This window comes from Echinops telfairi, unplaced genomic scaffold (assembly GCF_000313985.2).
Source record: "Echinops telfairi isolate 266 unplaced genomic scaffold, ASM31398v2 ScPeMD7_7407;HRSCAF=8445, whole genome shotgun sequence".
Lineage (NCBI taxonomy): Eukaryota > Metazoa > Chordata > Mammalia > Afrosoricida > Tenrecidae > Echinops > Echinops telfairi.
Genome location: NW_022111307.1, coordinates 6762738 through 6785206, shown reverse-complemented (window position 1 = coordinate 6785206; position 22469 = coordinate 6762738). Strand labels below are relative to the sequence as shown.

The 22469-nt window shown below is 47.0% G+C and overlaps 1 protein-coding gene across 3 annotated transcripts in view; it reads right to left on the bottom strand.

Annotated features, from left to right (window-relative positions):
• The window catches only part of LIPH (lipase H), a 55402-nt gene that overhangs the window by 27810 nt on the left and 5123 nt on the right, over positions 1–22469 (bottom strand). For all 3 annotated transcript variants that reach the window (XM_045296433.1, XM_045296435.1, XM_045296434.1), the window contains 3 exons: positions 8543–8910; positions 6926–7034; positions 861–962 (listed from right to left, as the gene is read on the bottom strand). In XM_045296433.1, coding sequence (XP_045152368.1) covers positions 861–962; positions 6926–7034; positions 8543–8910 — 579 coding nt within the window. The remainder of the gene's footprint in view (positions 1–860; positions 963–6925; positions 7035–8542; positions 8911–22469) is intronic.

Genomic DNA, 22469 nt, shown 5'->3' with positions numbered 1-22469 from the left:
AGATGGCCGCTTGTTTACCTGCAAGCTTTTAAGACCCCAGACGCTATATCTTTTGATAGCCGGGCACCATCAGCTTTCTTCACCACATTTGCTTATTCGCCTGCTTTGTCTTCAGCGGTTGTGTCGGGAAGGTGAGCATCATAGAATGCCAATAGGTTATGTTTCATATATTGGTTTTCCCTGTCTCAGCCCTACTTTGTCCGATAGGGTCGTATTGAGTCAGAATTGACTAGATGGTAGTGAGTTTGTTTATTTTAATGGTCTCGTGTCAATGCTTCACTCCTCCGAGCCTTAGTATCTCCATCTGTATGTGACTCCATGTGCACTGACTGACGACTACTTTGCAGTTTTTGTGGTAAAATTGGGTGACTCAGCAGATAGTCGGGCTAGCTTATACTCGAGTCTTTACGGTAGCTCAGAAGAGAAACCTGGCCAGCACTTGCAGGAATAAACTTAGAATTTCTTGACTGGTTTGGGGTTACAGTGACAGGCTCTCCTGGATTCCTTGCAATCCCACAATTGAACTTGCCCCTGTGAGTTTTCTGAGATTGAAACTCTTCATGGGAATTTAGAGAGAAAAAAAAAAAGCCTCTTTCTGCCTAGGAGTAGCTGGTGGTTTTGAACTGCAGACCTCTAGCTTAACAGCACAACCAGTAACCAGTAAACCACCTGGGCTCCAAATCCCCCGACAAGGTGGGAAAATACCCAGAGGGACCATCCTGGGTGTCTGCATTAGATTCTCTGCCCCTCCGTGATTCTGTGGACTGGCAGCAGGGCCACTCGGACAAGCCGATCTGCCCCTGCAGGAGGATGCCCTGGAGGGAGACTCTCTAGAGGCCGGGGGTGGACAGGAATGTTACCGTCAGTGTCGGAATGGATGATGTCCACAAACTGCGCGTCACCAGAATCTAATCTGTCTTTCGGAGGCTTCCCGTTGAATAAAGGGCCGGCAGGGTCGAGCCCTGGAAAGAAAACAGAGTCAGCTTGGCAGCCCCACGCCATGAGTCATTCGCAGCAGAGCTTTTGATGGTGGCTCTCAGGCTGCAGGGTACCCTCGGGTGGGCAAGCGCTCCTGTGCCCAGCCTGCTCTGCCAGCATGTCTTCCCACTGCCCTGTAGCCTTTTCCCACAGTGCAAGTGGTTGTGCCGGCCGTGCCAGGCACTGCAGACCCCAGGGGCAGGCTCGGCTTTGTGCCAAGCTGATCGCCAGCGAGTGCACACACGTCCAGGGAGCAGGATAGGCCGAGGAGAAGCTGGGTCCAGAGGGGGAAACCTGGGTGCTTGCAGAAAACCTACTGCCAGGGAGTCAGTCCATGCCCTCACTGTGACCACGTATGGGATTTCTGAGGCTGCAAAGCTTTATGGGGGCAGGATTGCCTCATCTTTCTTTAGCATGTCTGGTGGGACGCTTGCCAGACAGCACCACCAGGGCTCCCTCCCAGGGCACACATGAGAGAGAAAAATGAGGCCTGATGTTGAGGAGCCCTGGTGGCTGCAGGGACTACAGGTTGGACGGCTAAGGCTTTCTACTCATAAGAGCTGCCGTCTCAGACGCCCCCAGGGGCTCCTCTACTCTGACCAATAGGGTGACCAGGAGTCAAAATTCACTCTGTGGCAGAGTTTGGATTCGAGTTGTTTAATGTTTATCCCACTTTTGATGATCCAGAAACCTCACTCAACCTTTCTTCTTGTTATTAATAGAACTCCTGAAGGTCTGCTTGGCACTTCCAGGCATCAAGCATTACTCATGCATACCTCCTCATTGAATGTTCATACATCCCTGCTCATTGAATGCTCAGGCATACCTGCTCATTGAATATTCATACACACCTGCTCACTGAATACTCATGCATACCTGCTCATTGGATTCTTGTTGCTTGGGCAACGAGCAAGGCAAGGGAGCTATTATTCTTCAGGTTAGTTTTTGTTTTGTTTTTTCATGTCGGGCGCACCTTAGTCTTTATTAATGTGAGTTTTTTAAAACCAGCATCCCTATCTGTGTGGAGTGGGAAGATAAGGGGAGGGTGGAAAAGAAGGAAGCAATTCTGCCGCGGGAATAAAGCTCCAAGTTCATTCCCTGTGGTTGTCACAGTCTCCCACATACGCAGGCCCTTAAAAATGGCGTGCCACTTCCTAAGGAGGATCTTGTTCCAACAGGTGCCAGTCTGGGCTCCGCTCAGCTTCGTAAGGTCCCCGGCACTGTTGCCTTTGACATGAGCCCTCTGCCCCAGTCAGGAGCCCCGGTGGTGTAGTGTGTTGGGCACTGAGCGGCTCACTGCCAACTCAGCAGTTTGAGCCCACCAGCCGCTCCTCTGAAGATTTGGCTTTGTGCTCCTGTAAACATTTCCAGTCTAGGAGCCCCTGCCCCCACCCCCCGGGCAGGTCTACTCTGCTCTGTCGGGTTGCTATGAGTTAGAATAGACTGGATGGCAGGGAGTTAGAGGGTTGAGTTTGGGTTCTTGCTGCAGTTGGTGTAAACCATCTCACCATCCTGGCTAGAGCCTGAATCTCCTCAGAGCTACCAAGGCCACAACCTCCCAGGCTTCTAGGGTGCAGAGTTTTACAGATGAATGGGCTGAGGGTGAGGGAGCGGCAGTGTGGGGACCAGCATCACACAGCCTTCCAACACTCCCACCCCCAGCTGTTGAGATCTTGGTTGCACCGCACTGAGCTTAGCAAACTTGCTGGAAAGAGCAAAACTCACTGGTCAGGCCAGGGGCCAAAGACGGGAGGAAAGTGGGTATTTGGACTGCAGAAGGAGCTCGCCCCATCATGCCTGAGCTGATTTCTTGCCCTTGATCAGGGGTAGCTGGCCATTCCTCATCAGCACTAAGAAACAGCTAGAAACACACGTGATCAACCTCCATGAGGTTGTAGCCACCACATGCAAATCTTAAAGTAAAAGAATGTTTTCATTAAAAACCAGAAGCTAAAAAAAATTCTGTTCGATGTAGATGGGGCCTGGCTGACAGATAAATAGCGTCTGAGGTCTTAAGGCTTGTTTCCAAACCAGCAGCCATCCAAGTGAGACACCCACTGAGTCCACATGGAAGAAGACCATCATCAGTCACCGAAGGATGGTAAACCATGTCACCTGAAGTCAGAGGAGGGACTAGGATCAGAGCCTGCATTGTGAGGCCCCGGTGTACAGAAGGCTACGTTGACAGTGGGAGCTCAGGGCTCATTCGTGGAGCTACATGGGAAATAAGTCTCTGGAGAACTCCCTCTATACCTACCATTGAGGAGTTAGGAGGAAAGTGGTTACTAACCAGAGAGCTTTGGAGAGATGAGAATAGAGATCAAAGCAGTAAATCTGATGTGAACAGTTAAAATTTTGTCAGTAATCCCCCCTCCCCCATCCCTATGATGCAGGCTGGACCTGATCTGGTTTCCAAAATTGTCCGTATCTTTGGTTTGTATTATTGTTTGTTTTTTGCTCGTTCATATTAGGGTGTATCCCGGAGGTGTCATGCCACTGGAGAGCACCCTCTCAGAGTTGTGTTATGTTTTTTTGTGTGTGTATAAAACCCAGGATTGATGAATCTATGGAGACAGCAAGTAGAATAAAGGTTTCTACTTTTATTCTAGGGGAGGCGGGGTTCAGAGGTGGATGAGGGATGAAGGGGAGACCATGTCCCAGCACCCATCTAGAAAAAGAATGTTTGGACTGTGGCAACAATTGTACAGTTGTTTGAGGTGATTGAACTATGGAATGATATGATATATGTTAAAAAAAAAAAAGAAAACCTTTGTTCAGCAGTGACCTGCCTGGAGTGAAGGTTTGACCTTTGGGATCAATGATTGTCGTTTTAGAAGACCTATAAACTCCGAGACGTGGCATCCTTGGCTCAACTTGCCAGGTTCCAGCTTCATTCTCTTCATTTCTTGCCACCCAAGCCTCTTTTAGGAGTCCCTAGGTGGTGCGAAGGGACTCAGCTGTCCTCGGCTGCTGACAGAGAGAGGGGCTGGAGGCTGGAGGCCACCTGGAGGCAGGCACCTCAGGAGGAAGTCTGGCGATCACTGCAGAACTGGCAGCCGGAGTTGGTGAAAGGCTCTTCGGCTCTCTTGGGACATTTGTTTATCTGTCTCCTTTCCTTGTCTCTCTTTCCGTGCCAGCCTTTCTTCCTCTTTTGTCGGTTCCTTACTGGAACTGATGTGGGAGGAGCTGGATCAACATCACCCAGGCACCCCAGCCCACAGGAAAGTCTCAAGACCAGGAGCAACTCCAGCCCTTAGAAAGAATTGGCTGAAGCCGCCTCTCCCTCTGCACAGAAGACAGCACCACTTCTTGCCTCAGGAAACCAACTATGAGAGCCCTGTTTACAGCAGGCAGCAGACCAGTGGCTGATGAATCAGCACACCGCATATAATGTCCTAACAGGGCAGTGTTGAGAGTGATAAGGGTGTTCCAATGGTTGCACCAGGACAAAAGGTGCAAACCACACCGTCACAGGGAAATATGAGCATATGATCTCCTGAGTCATGTGATCTGCTCCTCCCTGCCATTGAATCAATGGGGACTTATAGCGACCCTATAGGACATGATAGAGCTCACACACACACACACACACACACACACACACCTTGTGGGTTTCTGAAGCTGTAACTCTTTATGGGAGTAGAATGCCTCGCAGAGTTGACTAGTGGTTTCAAACTGATGATCTTGTGGTTAGCAGCCCAACACATAACCACTATGCCACCAGGGCTCCGAGTTATTTGATAAACCCTTGCAAATTAGAAACCTACAATCCCCATAAAAACACCATGCTTAAACCGCCCTGAAAAGCTATAAGCTCTGTGTGGGCAGACCACATGGGGCTCACCCAGATGTGGCAAGTCCCATGGAGTCTCCAATCTGGCACTAACCAATAGTCAGAGAGAAAGTGGATTTTCCCAGGGCACATTAAGAACTGGGCCTTGCATTTACCACCCAAACATACGAGGGGGCATCCCCCCCACCAAAAAAAACCCCTGGAATTATGCTGGGCAGAGCGGAGCTTTTGTAAGACACCTCTTTCCCACAAGGCAAACATCTAGCAACTTGCTCTGAGTTAGTGCACCCAGTGGCATCACCTGGGAAGCTTCTCTCTGGTCACAGTGAATTTTTTCATAAAAGCAGTTTCCCTTGAACCTTGTTTTTGTGATGGCCGATTTAAGAGAACAGAGTGCGGCTGTGAAATTTTTTCTTGCTCCGGAAAAATGCCACAGAAACTGTTGTGATTTTGAACACAGCTTACCAGGACAGCGTTATGGGAAAAACTCAAGTGTACAAGTGGTTTTCTTGTTTCAAAAAAGGTGAAATGTTGATTGATGACAAACCTCGTTCTGGACATCCGTCAACTTCCCTAACAGATGAAAATGTGACTCATAGTGCATTTGGAGTTCATTCCATCGGGTCAGACTGTTAACCAAGCTTTTGATTTAGAGGTTCTGAAAAGATTGCATAACAGTGTGTGACAAAAAAAGGCCTGATTTACCTGCTAACGCAGCCATCTCAGTGCATCAGTTATGGGCAAAAATCACCATGTCTCTCTTGCCCCACACACCTGACTCCCCTGACCTCACTCTGAGAGACTTTTTTGTTTCTGTGAACGAAGAGGGACATGAAAGGACAGCGATTTGACAACATGGAAGAGGTGAAGAAAAAACAGTGAGGGAGGTGCTGTCAGCCATCCAAATAGGTGAGTCTGAAAAATGTTTCCAAGAACAGAATTGCAGATTTAACAAATGTATTAAGTGTGATGGAGAGTACTTTGAAGGTGATATGGTTGTTTTGTTTTTTTTAAAAAAATTACATACATAGCTTTGGGGGGGGGAAATTCCAGGGTTTTTTTTGGGGGGTACCCCCTTGTAGTTGATTTGAATCATTCCCTTCTCCCTTCCATTCACTTCTGCCTTCCAGATTTTCAGGATTGAAAACCACTACTCTGGTGTGAGGATGGATTCAGGAGAGGAAGCTGGGTCTCTGGAAGAACAGCTTCCCTCGGCTGTCTGCTGGGAGCTGTGGAAAGTTACTAAAACACCCAGCAAGGGGGCCCAGCAAGGGAGCCTTTGTTCGGGTTGACCTGCTGCAAGTTGAGTGTTTTCATTCTGTTGGGGCGCGAAAGAAAGACGATATTCAGAGCGTGATCCTCAGCCATCGGAATAGGATTTCCGGCTCATGTTCCTGTCGTGCGACTCCAGCTACATCTGGAGACTGAAGCGGATTCGGTGGAACGTGAACGCTCACTTACCTTCAGCGAGAGGAGGAAGCGGGCCAGCTGGGGGCCCAGGCATCAGCCCCACGAGGACAGCTGGTTTGACAGGTACATGAGAAACGCGGAGCCGTTGTCATCCGTTCTGTGACGGAGACAACTTACAAAGCGCCCAGCCCTGGGTGGCTCATTGGATTTGTGCAAGACTGGGAGCCCTGGTGGTGTGGGGGTTGTGCTGGGATCCACAGGCTAGTGGTTCGAAACCACTGGCAGCTCCCGGGGAGCAAGGTTGGGCTTTCTGTTCCCATCCACAGGGACAATCGCAGAAACCCAGCACGGCCTCGATGGCAGCGAGTGCGTGTAGGCGCATGTGTGCACTACCCTAAGCGTTAGTGGTTCAAACCCTTCTGGCGCACCACAGAAGAAAGGCCTGGCAACCCGCTTCGGTAAAGATGACCGCCAAGCACCCCTGCGGCACAGAGCGGCACTGTGACATCCGGGGCTGCTTGGTTCTCAGCAGCAATGGGTTTGAAGGGTTTTCTTCTTTTTTATTTTTTTGCACATACAATCATGCAAAGTTGATTTTATTAGGATCGTCCATTTGTATACAAGCACACACGCTCAGAGAGCATATGTAATTGGATAGCGCTGGCTCGGAAATGCCTGCATACGATTTTCCCACCGAGCACCCTGCCCAGCTGGCGACCTCTCGTCCACTCACAGGAGGCTTACCTGTAATTCTCCCCAGCTCGCCATCAAACATTTTTCCAACAAACCCAGCTATGTGGGCTCCCAGACTGACTCCAATTATGTAAATGTCCTCGAGAGATGCTCCTTCTGCCTGGAAGGTCAAGAGAGCCAACATGAATGGTGAGGGGCTAAGGAACGGATAACTCCCAGGGGAATGCCCTAGCTGTGGGCTCCAGAGAATCATTTCTGAGAGGCGTACATCCTTTCTCTCATCGCAATGTCTCGGAACCCCTTCAAGAATTCTCTTCTGGTTTTATAGATAAGGAGCTGAAGCTCAGAGTTTAGCACTCTGCCAGGCAGTGGAAGGACAAACTTCAAACCCTGTTTGTCTGTCTCCAGCCCTGGGCCCCCATCTTTATGCCCTGGTATCTTCATTCATCCGCCTGACAGAAAGCAAGCCAAAAAAAAACAAACTTTAAGATCTTCAAATTTGAGGATGAGACAATATATTTCGATGAACTCCCTTATCTATCCTCCTGCTGGCTCAGATAATGAGTCACCAGGGAAAGAAGGGGAGAAATGGCTAGAAGGTGAAACGAGGTAGCGGGCACAGTCCAAAGACTGCCAGGGCAACCTGCCATGTGTAATTTCAATATCCAACTTCCCAGGGCTGTGCCTTAGACGGGGAGCTTATAGGAAGTCATGCCACCCATCGCTGCGGGGATCACCTGGCCAGACGCTCTCTGAAATGGTCCAGAATTCACGTCACTGCTGCTGCTTTTTGCTCAAAGGGGACAATTTATGAGGCACATCACTAAGTACAGTCTAGCTTTTGTAAGTCTTCTAAAGACTTACAAAAAGACAAAATCTTTGCCGTGATTCAAGTCAGGCCCTGTGTTTCAATATCTGGTCACTGAATGCTTAACACTGCCAGCAAAAGAAACCATCATAGACATGGAAGTGGCTTGACGTGTGGAGACCAGAAAACCCCTCCTCAGGCGCCCCCCGTAACCATAAGGCACCTTTCTGTGAGTTAGAAAACGACCCCTCGGGAGGGTAGGGTGGAAAGGGGGAACCAATTACAAGGATCTAAATATAGCCTCCTCTCTGGGGGATGGACAACAGAAAAGTGGCAGTGGGTAAGATATGACAAAATAATAATAATCTATAAATTAGCAAGGGTTCATGAGGGAGGGGGAAATGGGGGGGGGGATGAGCTGATACCAGGGGCTCAAGCAGAAAGCAAATGTTTTGAGAATGATATGGCAGCAAATGTGCTTGACACAATGGATGTATGTGTGGATTGTAATAAGAGTTGTATGAGCTCCCAATAAAATTATTTTAAAAAGGAAAATAAAAAAGAAAACAACCCCTCTCCCTCAGGATCCTGTATGATGGTGTGGTGGAAAAATCATTATCATAAATCTGTAAATCTAAACCATCTACAAGGCAATGGGGCCCCTCTGCCCCACTTGCTGCGCCCAGATGGCTCTCCTTGTGCAGTGCCAACATGCCTATATGTGCCCCTCGACCCCCCTGCCAGAAGGATCACCTCAAATGATCCTTCTGCTCAATGCAGAGGCCTCTTGGGTTTCAGTCTCCAGGTAATAGGTTAGTTTCACGTTGGCCCCGAATAATCTAAGAACATGTCACTCTTACCAATATCTGGTCAATAAATTTCGTCAAGATCTGGGCTACATTTCTGGTTTTGCTAGAGGCGTGGTGGTATACCACGGTGGTAGCACCTCGATTCCAGTCCACCACAATCACGTTCATGTCTTCCACCGAGAGCAAGCTTTTCACCAAGTCCCCCAACCAGCCAGGCACGGAGCCCATGGGCCTGTATCCGTGAACAATGAAGGTGGTTCTCTTGGTCACGTCCAAGTCCCCCAAGGCGGTGGAGTTGATGACTTCCGGGCAGGTCATGTTCTTCCTCGTGTACAGGAAGAGCTTCACATGCAGGTCCGTGCCAAGCAGTGCGCTGTGAAAGCTCAGCTTGGTGAACGCTGGGCATGCTTCTTGTGTGTCTGAAAGAAACATGAAATGGCATCAGGGACAGTGCGCTTTAGTTGGGAGGTCAGGCAAGAGGGTTGTCCTACAGCCGCAGGACTTCTCAGATGGTCCTTACGCACCTGGCTCCAGTCCCTGGAGAAGGACATCGTGCCCGAGGGCCAGAGAAAGACAGAAAGGCCCTCACCAAGAGGAATGGACCCTGGGGCTGCAGCAGTAGGCTCAGACTAGCGGCGGGCGGGAGGACGGTGCAGGACTGGGCAGGGCTCTGCTTCCTCCAGCTGTACTCGGTCACTGTGACTCAGAGCCAAGTCCATGGCTGCTCACAGGAGCCACAGCAGCGCCTCGCAGGGGGTGGGGGCCAGTTGCATGAAGTGGCCAAGTCCTATCGGCGTCAGAGCTCCCGAGTGGTGATCTCCGGCAAGCACTGGGGGAGCTCTTCTTCCTCATCCTGCCATCCCTCAAATTCTGACTACTCAAAAGTTCACTCGGGAAGCTTCTCCAAACGTCCCCATCAGGATTACTTTCACCACAGAACGAACTCCTAACACTCTTTCAAGTACCTCACCGACGACCCACTAAAAACACCCTCAGGTTGTGTTAGGGTTACTTAGATATACCTGTGCCTGTCCTAGGGAACCCTGATGCTTATCCCCCCCCCCCAAAAAAAACAACCCAAACTCACTGCCACCGAGTTGATGCCAACTCATAGCGGCTCTATAGGACAGGGTAGAACTGCCCCTGTGAGTTTCCCACTAGAGAATTACAAAGACCAAACAAAAGAGCACCCTTTGTCATCAAGGTGATTCTCATGATGAAACCGCCCCCCATGTTACAGAGGAAACCTGTCCCAAGGGGTTTCCTGGGCTGTAAACTTTACAGAAGCAAATTGCCAGACCTTTTCCCTTCCATGGTGTCTGCCCCTCGGTGGGCTTGAACCAGCAACCTTTCAGCATAATCTCCTCTTTTTAGTTTGTGTATTCTTACAATGCCCAGCACATGTTAGGAGACTCGGTAAATAGCTGCCATGGGCCACGGTGTAGGAGTCCAGAGCCTCTTGTCCCGTGGACAGCACCTGCTCGGAGCAGAGGCAAAGAGTGAGATGAGGGCCACCTGAGCTCTTCTGTGCTTCGGAACCTCTAGAGCACTCGGGGCTGCTAACCCTTCTCCTTCTTTGCTCTAAACTGTAGAGTCTAAATCATCACCTTGACACACGCATGACACTGAGGAGCTACAAAGAGAGCTATAGTTAGAAGAAAGGAGAGGGGAGGGGCCTGAGAACATCTTGCTGATCTCCCAGAATACTGTGAAGGCAACATTTAAAAGATGTCACAAGACCCCAGGGACAGCTGGAAGGGACTCCTGCTGGCCGAGTTTGAGAGTGTTTGAGCACCCAAGTGATTCATGACCTTGATGATTTATGGGCCTTCTTGGGGTTGGGGGGGATAATTATGGTCCCATACCAACAGAAACAGATGTATAAACAAACAGAGCAACAAGTGAACGAGAAGGAGAGAACTCCTGCTTACTGGGGAAAGTGCTGGTGTTGAAACACATCATTTAGCAATCATAAATAATAACTAAGACTAGGAAGGCGAGACTCATTGTCACGGGATACTAAATCTACAGTGGTTAGGGGATTTGGCTGGGGAGCATAATATCTGTGTGGTTTTAAAGTGTCGCCCCAAATTTGCTTGTTAATGACTACGGATACACAGTAAGTAAACAATGGCAAGCTTGGCCAACGCCTTGGCAGGGTGATCACAATTCACATTGTCAGCGAGGGGCAAGTGGGCATCGTGTGCTTCAGCTGCAATGCCCAAGGATGCAGCACCCCCGAAGTAGGGTTCTGGTGGGGAGTGCAAAATCCGGATCTGACCCTGAGGAAAACTCAGACAAACACAGAATGGAGCATGTTCTACTAGGGGAAAGGACCTGGATCTTTTACAATGTCAATGTCATAAACAAACTAACAAAAAACATAGGTGCTAAATGGAAGCATTCTTGTTTTAAGGAGACTAAAGAGACACAATCCACAAATACACAATACACACAGGACAGTTCCTAGACGAGAGTCTGTGAGGGAAGAGGAAAAAAATCAAGCGATAACTTATTCATTGCAAGAACACATTGTTCTATTAAATTGACATTCCAGGATGCACACCTTCCCGACACAATTGCTGAAGAAAAATGTGAACATAAGCAAAGGTGATGAAGAAAGCTGATGGTGCCCAGCTACCAAAAGATATAGCGTCTGGGGTCTTAAAGGCTTGAAGATAAACAAGCAGCCATCCAGCTGAGAAGCATCAAAGCCCATCTGAAAGAAGCACACCAGCCTCTCTGACCACGAGGTATAGAAGAGATCAGTTATCAGACATCAAAGAACTGAAAATCATTTGCCCGCTTTACTGACACAATCACTGAAGACAAACATGTGCATAAGTAAATGTGGTGAAGAGAGCTGATGGTGCCCGGCTATTAAATGATATAGCTTCTGGGATCTTAAAGGCCTGAAGGTAAACAAGCGGCCAACTAGCTCAGAAGCAACAAAGCCCACATGGAAGAAGCACAACAGCATGTGTGACCACGAGCTGTCTAAGGGATCAGGTATCAAGCATCAAAGAACAAAAAATCATATTGTAAAGGTGGAGTGGAGTGGAGACTCAAAGCCCATCGGTAGGCAACTGGACACCCCCTCGCTGAAGGGTTGAGGGGAGGAGATAAGCCAGTCAGGGTGCAGGGTAGCAACGATAAAACATACAACTTTCCTCTAGCTCTTAAATGCTTCTTCCCCCCAACTATCATGATCCCAATTCTACCTTACAAATCTGGCTAGACCAGAGGATGTACATTGGTACAGATAGCAACTGGAAACACAGGGAATCCAGGATAGATGACTCCTTCAGGACCAGTGGTGAGAGGGGCGATGCCTGGAGGGTGAAGGGAATGTGGGGTAGAAAGGGGGAACTGATTACAAGAATCTAAGTATTGCCTCCTCCCTGGGGGATAGACAGCAGAGAAAAGGGTAGAGGGAGACGTCGGACAGTGTAACTTATGACAAAACTATAATAATTTACGAATATGAAGGGTTCATTAAGGAAGGGGGAGTGGGGAGGGAGGGGGAAAATGAGCAACTGATATTAAGGGCTAAAGTAGAAGGCAAATGTTTTGAGAATGATGAGGGCAACAAATGTACATATGTGCTTGACACAATGGATATACATATGGGTTTTGATGAGAATTGTACAAGCCCCCAATAAAATTTTTACAAATCAAGCTATAAAAGACATTATTGGATCAATAAACAAAACTGGGATAGGGACTAAATTGTATAAAATTATTATATCAGTAATAAAATTCACTGAGGTTGATAACTGCACCAAGACTATAAAAGAGGAAAAAACACAGTTCTTTGGAAGAACACTGGCATGTTTACAGTTCATTTATTTCCAAGCGATTCATAAAAAAAAAATGCTCTAGGTGGATGAATGAGAAAGCAAATGATACAGCATCTGGTTCAGTGTTAATTGTGGGTGGTGCTGTGTAAAGGGTTTAGGGCTGTTCCGTGGATTACTTTTATTCCTATTGGCTTTCCGTGAGTTTAAGTGATTTCCCCAAAAAAAGTATAAGTAAAAAGAAGAAAGTGAGACAGAGGGGTAGGGAGGCTACGAGTCTGGTAGCAGGACTGACAGTAGGCAGGAATGCTTAAGACTTCTGCTAGCAAACGAACAGGCATCGAAAATAAGCCAACGGTCAAGTTGCCAAGGATGAAAGGCTTGGGGGTCCTCAGGCCTTGAGACAGTGTGTTAGGTTTGCAATGTGAAGGGAAGACTTGAGCAGGAGCCAGGCCCCAATAAAAGTTAAAAGTAAACCTCTGGTCAACAGTGGTATTCAGAAACAATAAGGTAATCATGGGGAAGACGGCCTAATGTTGAATTCTAAGAATGATTTAAAACCTGTGCTGCGATTCTCGCTCCACACACCTTGCTTGCTGCAGGAGAGTAACAGCCTAGTAGGAAGCGAATGGGAGCAGGAACAGGCCTCCATCTCCAAGCCGGAGGCAATCCTTAGGAATATACTCAGGAGAGGACACAGCATTTTCCGGGGGGTGGGGGGACAGGGAGAATGAAAATGTCAACGTGCTGTGGGTCAACAGAAGTCCAGCATGCCTTGGGAGACACGAGGTCCGACTTCAGCGGGTGTTTGGGGCGCCCACACTCAATGGATCTACAATTACACACCAGGAATTAATAGTCCTCCTTCCTTTGGGCCCTCCGAGTAGCCATCATCCTGGGGGCCCTGCCCATCTTTAATAACCTGGATCCATCCACCTACGTCTTGATCTGAAGCTTTAGGCAAAAGCTCTGCTCCTGAGGAGTGAATGGAGACGCTCAAACAGAAGGGCGAGTTCCCCAGAGGGCTTGAAGTCTCCCTATAGAAACAGATGGCTCCTGCTTATCACGCCCCAAACTCACACTGCTTCCGCTCACTCTTTATCACGCAGCGAGGCATGTGTAGAAGGTAAATATTGTCTTCGTGCGTTAGTTCCTGTAGATGGTATGGTCCTGTCGAACCCGACTGAAACTTGTCTGACTGCCTATACAGCAACTCCTGGACTGATGAATTAGTCATTTTATTGAACACAAGGTATCATGGGTAGGGCTGAGCCTCTCTGCGTTGGCCATCAGGACGGCGGGGTTGGGCTAGTGACTCACCTGGTGGCCTGGGGAAATAATATCATTGCCACTTACCTGCCCCAGTGAGGAATGCTGCAGATTATGAACGAGGCCATGTGGGGAAGCCAGGGGCCTCCATCTGTTTCCTCTCATTGTCAAAGTGTGTCAGTTGTATTTTCTGGAACCCTATCTGCCCGATTGAGTCGTTCTGGTTCTCCATGTGCCCACTCATTGTCCCCGTGAGCCCCTCTCCTGGGCTTCTCCATGTACCCCCTGGGAGAACCCCGGGTCCTCGCTGTCTGGTCAAAAGCAGCTCAAGGAGTAGTCGCTACAGTGCAACAGGTAAGCACTTGGCTACTACCAGGAGGCTGGCAGTGATAACTGACAGGGCAGCTCCATGGGAGAAAGATCTGCTTCCATAGGATGACAACAAAGAACACTGGGGCAGTTCGACTGTCACATGGCACCCAAGGGCATGTAGCTTATGAATCGACTTAGGTACAAGATGGGCCTTCCAAAAGTGTGTGGGATAAGTCTATTGTCTTCTCATTCAAAACTCTCCCCAAACTTTTTGAAGTTCCTCTATAGATATGGATCCCCAAGCCAAAACCCAAACCAAACTCAATGCCATCGAGTGGATTCTGACTCACAAGAACCCTATAGAATAGGGTAGAACTGCTCCTGTGGGCTTCCAGGACTAACTCTCTATAGGATTAGAGAGCCTCATCGTTCTCTCACAGAGTGGCTGGTGGTTTTGAACTGCTGGCCTGGATGTTAGCAGCCCAACTCAAAACACCCCCCTATACCACTTGGGTTCCTAAAGCGATGGATATCTGTAATACATTTCTTAATTAGCTCCAAGCAGTTTTCTTTCCTTAGGATTTATAGATGTTGTTCTGATATCTTCTGGTATTGAAAAGGACTTCGAGCTGGGTCTGATTATCTTTTCCTTGTGTACCATTTGTTTTCTTCCTTTCTTTTTAACGCATGACTCTGGCATTCTTATTCTGGAATAGCTTTTCCCCACTAGAACAGAAGATCCAGGATGGCTGGTCTGTTAGCTGTGTTTATCCCTTCAGGAGGGGCGGCCTGGGAGCGTAGCTGTTACGCATTGGATAGCTAATTGCAAGGTCTGGACTTCCAAATCACCAGCTGCTCCAAGGGAGAAAGATGAGGCTTTCTACTCCCGTAAAGCATTACAGTCTCAGAAACTCATAGGGCCAGTTCTACCCTGTCCTGTAGGGTAACCGTGAGTCATCAACAACTGATGGCAGTGAGTTTGGGTTTTTGGCTGTCACTGTACCCTGGTGCCAAGAATAGGGCTCAGCACTGATGCCGGTAAATGTTTCCTGAGTTTATAGTCTCAGTCTGTTAGCACATTATGTAGCCACTCACCATGATTCCACGTGAGTCCTACAATGTATGATGTCATGTTGATAAGATGAGAAAGCACTTGCCCTCTCTGCTTTCACCCTCCTGTTGACAAGCCACGTGGAGCCACACTGAGACCAGCAAGAGCCCTGGAGATGCTTCCACCACCACTGGATCCACAAGACTTGGCGTCCACTAGCCTGTGGTCTTCCTGCATTTTGCATCACTGTATGTGCTCTGTGAGTCTGAAGAGGGATTTATAGTCTAGTATTGGATTTCGGGCTAAGACCAGATTTATGGACTTGATCTTGACTGGGCTGGGAGGTATTCTTAATATACAATCACTCTTTGCTTCAAATGTTAAAAAGGTGAGAAGGCACTGAAGGGATGGGAAAATGATCCTGCAAATGATGAAGCCTGGAAAATAATGTGCAAACAAAACCAGACTATACCGAAAAGGGGAAAGAAGGAAAAAAGAGACTGTGCAATCGATGTCTTTGCCTTGATGCTTAATCTTCTTAAACTTCTCCATCTCTGAATTAATGGCATATTTTAAAAAAACATTAAATTCCTCTTATTTTGGGTCATGTTGCTAAGCAGTTTAAGCTCCTGGAGAGCAAGCATTGTGTCTTTGGCTTTTTTTTTTTTTTAATCCAATATTGTGGTCCCAGCACACAGAACAGGAATCTCTGTGTTAGACCCCACATTCTCAGGCTGAGAGCATGCCCCTACTCGGTCTTTGTGAAGAGTGGCTTTTTGGAATGGGTTCATTCACACAAATATAGCTCTTTACGTCCTAATGTATGTTAGCATACCTAAAGCAACTGCCTATTTGTAAGCCCGCAGCCAGCAAACCTCACTGGGCTTCTTTTCACGGTTGATGTGAGCCCACAGGCCCAGAGCAATTCTCGGGGGTTATTTTGATTGTTTCGTTGTAAAGTCAAGGTTGTTCCAAGCTCGTTGTTCCAAGGTTGTTCCAAGTGCATAACCACAAAACGTGTTAAACTGGTTTCTGAAGCGTAGCCTCTTCTGGTCAAGTATTGCACCTCTCCTCTTCAGACTATTTAAAATTCAATGGCTCTGAAATGCCATTTGCTACGGACTGGAAAATTACAATTGGCTGAGCGGCGTCTGCTACTCCCTTTGATGGGAAAGAGATGCCCGTGTAACGCAGGCCGGATGATCATGTCTGGCCTTCCCAAGGTTGAATGAAATAAGGCATGTTCAAATAAATAAATTAATTACACATTTAAAAATCCAGGGCAATCAGTGGTCTGCAACATCGTAGTGACAGCATATCTGTGCTTGAGACGTTTGCAAAAGTGAGACGCATCTGGCCCATATAAACTCACTGCCATTGAGTTGATTCCAACTCATAGCAAACCTACAGGACAGGGCAGAACTGTCTGAGACTGAAACTCTGCACCGGAGGAGACAGCCTCAGCTTTCTCTGGAGGAACCACCGGTGGTTTGGGACCTTTGGGCCGCAGCCCAGTGCATTCGTGCTATGGGCCATCGAAGGCCCTTGACGCCGTCAACACCAGGCTTCACCAACGAGACACATATCCAGCCGTCACATGGCGAAAACACAAAGCCAAACCCTCTGCCCTCGAGTTGATGCAGCCTCATGGCCGTCACATTAGGGGTGAGCTCATTCGTGTTTGACCAACAGCTGCCAACACACAACATGTGTATCTCATGTCCCTCATACAGAAAGCGCTTGAGCTGCCAGGGGTGTAACAACAAAGGTCTGGGCAGGGGAACAACTAGGGATGGAGAATTGACAGTGAGGGGGGAGTGCAGAGTTCCCAGTAGTGGTGAAGCAGCCATCATCTAGCCGAGAGGAGTCACTGAGCGGCAAACGAGGGGTGAACATGATAGTGGCACAGGAGGAAAGTAAAAAGAAATAAGGGACAGCAAAATTATTTGTAGAGGTATAAACATAGAGCTGTACATATGTAAATAGATCGAGGCATAAAAACAGGCATATTGGCCTATGTACATATATTTATATGGCAATACACGGAGGCAGTGGATGGACTGTGAGCCTCTACTTAAGTATACCCTCAACACGTTTGCTCTAATAACGTGGTACTGGGCAATGCTCACCTCCCCGATGAGATCACTGAAGACAAACTGGGTGCATAAGAAAAAGTGGTGAAAAAAAAGAAAAAAGAAAAAAAACGTGGTGAAGTGGTGAAGAAAGCAGATGGTGCCTGACTATTAAAAGATATAGTGTCTGGGGTCTTAAAAGCTTGAAGCCAAACAAGTAGCCATCTAGCAGGGAAGCAACAAAGCCCTCATGGAAGAAGCACACCAGCCTGTGTGATCATGAGGTGTCCAGCAACGGGAACAGGCATCAAAAATTCAAAAATAAACCACCTCATCAAGGTGATGCAAAGGGGTCGAGGTGGAGACCCAGAGGCCATTGTGGATAATTGGACACTCCTGAACAGCGGGGCTACATAAAGGAGAAAATGCATCCAGGGGGCGGCTAAGCGGTGACAAAACACACACCACTCCTCTGATTCTTTAATTCTTACCACCCCAACCACCCCCACTAGTATGATCTTAGTCCTACCTCACAATTCCCAATAGACTGGTGTACATACTGGGGCACAGATGAAAGCTTTCAATATACCGAATTCAGGAAAGACAAACCCCCTCAGAATCAGTAATAGGAGTAATGATTCCAGGAGGGTAGAGGAAGGGAAGGGGGAGGAAGGGGAGAGAGGGACGGATAGCAAGGATGGCAAAATAACCCCCCTCGAGGGGGACGAATACCAGGATATACGTGAAGGGACAGAATGGGCGGTGTAAGATATGTATAAATAATAACAACAATACATAATATATTAAGGGTTCACGGGGAGGGGGTGGCAAGGTGGAGGAGGGAGGGGAAAAAGAGGAGCTGATATCAAAAGGCTCAAGAAAAAAGATAATGTTTAGAAATTGTTGACACTAACAACCGCACCTGTCCGTTTGATATAAAGGATGTGTGGATTGTTATAATATATGTAAGAGTGCCCAATAAAATGATTTATTAAAACAAACCAAACATGAAACCTTCTCAGCATGCTGAAGATCACTGCTAAGGAACAAAGCTTGCTAGAGATGCTGGAATATGTTAGATGTGTTCATGAGACGCTGCTGGCTAGGGCGAAGCTCAATCTGTCAATCAAGTGTGGCTTAATGACACCTCTTTGGGAGTGTGGCTTTTTATATAAGAGCAAGATCAAACAGAAACAATTCCTCTCTGCCACTCACCTTCCTCCTTGCTGGGACTTCACTGGGACTCTGTTTGCCTCGTGGGGTGTCCACGCCCAATCCCAAGAGCCCTTCCACACCCGGTCATGCTTCTGCGGACCTTGAACCGTACAACTGCGCTCACGGGCCTGCGATCTTTTGTTTCCGTTTCAACTTTGGCCTACAGCTAGGTGAGTCTAACGAGGGCCCCAGCCAACCTTGGAATTCGCCACTTGAGTTGGACAGTTCTTGAGGCAACCCAGCCTCTCACAGATCCACACCGAAAAAGCAGGGTCAGACTATGAGATGGTGTTCCTATCATGTCCAAGTACCATCATGTATGTCTCAGTTCACAGCACACAGTATGGAGGCGAAGGGGCACAGGACAGAATAGCAAGTGTTCAATTAATATCCATTTCTTCCCCTCAATTTTCAAGTCCCCTTAATCCTATGGAGACTACCTAGGGCACTACTGACCAGGATAATGGAAACAGTGCTTCCCCCTGACCAGAGCTCTGGATTAGGAGTCAGGCCTAGGTTTGCCTCTTGCTCTGCCAGTAACGATGTTTGAAAGCGTACATTTTGTTCATACTGAACTGTGGGGTTGGCTCCTCATTCTCTAGGGCAGTGGTTCTCAACCTGTGTGCCGCGACCCCTTTGGGGGTCGAACAACCCTTTCACAGGGGTCACCCCCTTCATAACAGTAGCAAAATGACAGCGATGAAGTAGCAATGAAAATAATTTTATGGTTGGGGGGTCACCACCATATGAGGAACTGTATGAAAGGGTGGCAGCATTGGGAAGGTTGAGAACCACTGCACTAGAGATTTAGTTCTTCCTCAGTATTCCCTTAGGACACAAAACGCTTACAATCTGAGAGCTAGCTGATTTGAAAGAGCAAGAGGAACCTATTTTGGAAAATAAATTTCCAGGGCTGTCTCACTAACCAAAGACAATCTAAACATGAAAGAAAAAAAGAAAAGTATCAAGAAATTAAAATACTCTATATAACCATACAAAATATACCAAACCTATTGCCATCTAGTTGATTGTGAATGACCCATATCAACCCTGTAGGACAGAGTAGAACTCCCCTCAGAGAGTTTCCAAAGTTCTAACCTCTACAGAAGCCAATTAGCAGCCAATCTCTCTCTCTCTCTCTCTCTCACTGTCATCTAGTCATAGCGATCCTAAGGGACACAGCTGAACTGTACCTGTGGGTTTCTGAGACTAACTCACTGTCTATGGGAGTAGAGAATCTTCTTTCTCTCGAGGAGTGGTGGTTTTGAAGTTGGAGTTCTCAGCCCATCCCATAACCACTATTCCCACCAGGGCTGCTTGAAGCCAACCAAGCACTAGTCACTGAAAATAACCATGCTTGACTTTGGGCATCAGAATGAAGGGCTAACAGGCATTTTGTCAACTTCATGTGGAATGTTTTGTTTTTGGTGAATTAAATTTCCTTTAGCTAAAAAAACAACAATTAATATTCTTATAATCTCACAATTTCCCAGAAACGCTAGCGTGAAAGGATGAAAATTTATTTTTAAATTTAAGAATGAGTTGAAAGAGGACAGGATTTTCACTGTTCCTGCCACAACCACACCAGATACCGAGCTTCCCACATTATTTTCTTTCCTCTTGGAGGCTAAGGTTGATGGGCCAGCATTTTCTCCTGGAGCAAGTTACTAAAAACCCTCACCTTGTTAACGCAGTGAGGGAGGAGGCTGGAGCTGCCCCCGCACAGAAGAGACCACTCTTAACGTTGGACACAGGACATAAAGACTGCGGCCCTTATGTTCTGTTTTTGCCAGAGAAAACTAGGTTGGCTAAACACCTGCGTCCCTAGATAGACTGATTTTATAGGCATCCCACTTGGATAGAAAAGGGTGATTCTCTGAGACATGCCTAATCCCTTTCAGAGGAAACTTCCAATGGCTCTCGTTGCAGGGTGTGCACTGAGCAGGTGGCCCTGAAAAGGAATAACACTCTTCATGCTGTCTCCGTGTCACTCTGAGTTCCAGCTTTTAGCTTCTGCTTGTTTTTGGAAGAACTGGTGGTGGCTTACCTTTCTGAGCGAAGAAAACCTCTTCACTGAGTGGAGATTCATTATTCGCCTCCAAAGAGTTGACTGGGGAAAATGAAGATGGAATTTAGCACAAGAACAAGCCACCAAAGAACCATGTGAACATGGAAGAGAAGAGACGGTTCTGAGATTCTGTGAGCATCAACAGACAAGGGTAGAGTTTCTATGAAACTTTCAATAGGCTGAACAGCAGGCTTTCCTGTTCGAAACGAGGCTATCGTGGAAAGAAACAGGTGTTGCTGAGGCTGGGGAGAAGCCGGGACCTTTTTTACATTGCTTGGGGACATGTTAAAGAGTAACCACCCCTGGGGAACTACCATAGGACTCAGCTATGCCAAACCTGTGTGTGTGCCCCAAAGCATTGAAAGCAGCAACTTGAACAGAAATGTGTGCACCAACGTTCACTGTAGCACTGTTCACAATAATAAAAGATGGAAACAGCCTAACTGTTCATCAACAGATGAGTTTTTTAAATGTGGTGTATACATACAATGACATATTACTTAACCATTAGGTCCTTCTTCAGGTCATAATTTGGATGAGCCTTGAAAATATTATGTTCAGTAAAAATGCCAGTCACAACATTATTCCTATCATCTGACCCCAATTATATGATATAGAGAGACCAAAGCCATTGCTTAGGGGACCCTGATGGTGGTGGGGTCATTTGGCAAAGGAGAGAGGTGATGGTTGACAACTTGAGGCACGTAATGTCACTGAAGTGTACAGGTAAAAATGTCTGATTTGGCAAGTGTTTCATGTGATATGTATTTACCACAAGGAACAATGAAGCTGTAAGTTTCTCGTAGACCCGTGCCAGGTAAAATGTCCCTTCAATCAGTGAGTCCACTAACCTCCAAGCACAAGCAACAGACATGAAATTCCACCTATTTTGTGCCTGAACCACAGTCTCCAGTCAAGGAGTCACACAGGCATAGAATAACTTCTTTAGACCTGAAGTCCAAGTTTACTGACCACCATCTAACAGCCTCGTAATGCCACACCAGTGAACACATGACACTGCCGTTTCAAGTACCCAAAAATATATATACTGAAAGGTAGTTTATTATTTCATACAGTTAATGTTTAAATAAAATAGACATATAAACTAGATTATGTTATCAGAGTTTTAAAGTATTAATGAAGAGATATTGAATAATACCTGACAAAAAGCAAGAAAACTGTTATTTAAGGTATTTCCATACTGCTTCTTGATTGAGGTAACAAATGCAAGGAAATAAAAATATAGTCTTTCATCAAAAGCCTAACGAATTTCATTAAATGAATAAGCAAGCAAGCATAGTTCCATTCCCCCTTTTTTATACCAATGGACAGCAGAAAGACTACCATGCATGCTCAGAATCGCTGCTGTGCAGAGGAATGTTAAAAAAAGAGTAAGGAATGTAAACTTGCAATTTCCACCCCGAGTGGCTGCCCAGCCACCCACCTTAGAGAGAACCCTGGTCATAAGTGTCATAGAAGTCAACAGAAAAATTAGGTGTCTATTCTACTGAACTGGTTCGAACCAGCTGAATCCCACCACTGCGCATAGACAAATGGGATACAATTGAGAGACCAGAAATAAAGCCACACATCTACTGCCAACTAATTTTTTAAAATGGTGCTAAGTCTACCAATAATCAGTGTTGAGAAAATTGACCGCACATGCAGAAAAATGAGATAGGACTCATGCCTCACAACATATGCAGAAACAAATTCAAAATGGATTAAGGATTTAAATGCATCAACCAAAACCTTTAACACACAGGGGCAACGCTTTCAAGCCTAGCTTTCAGCAATGGATTATTTCATATAATTGTGCAAAAGTACAAGTAGCTAAAGACAAAATACAGAAATGGGACCTCATAAAAATTAGAAATTTCTGTTCATCAAAAGACTACCAGAAAATGTGAAATGACAAGCTACAGGCAAGGAAAATATCTGTGGGAAACAGACTTCTCCCAGGTTGTCTCCCCCAAATGGGCCAAACTTAGCTGCTTGCTACAGGTGGCAAATTACTACACCTGGAGGTCAATGAAAGTAGGTCAGGATGAGCCCTTCAGGACCAGTGGTGTGAGTGGCGATACAGGGAGGGTAGAAGGAGAGTGGGTAGGAAAGAGGGAACCTATTATAAGGAACTATATGTGACCCCCCTCCCTGGGGGACGGACAACAGAAAAGTGGGTGAAGGGAGACGT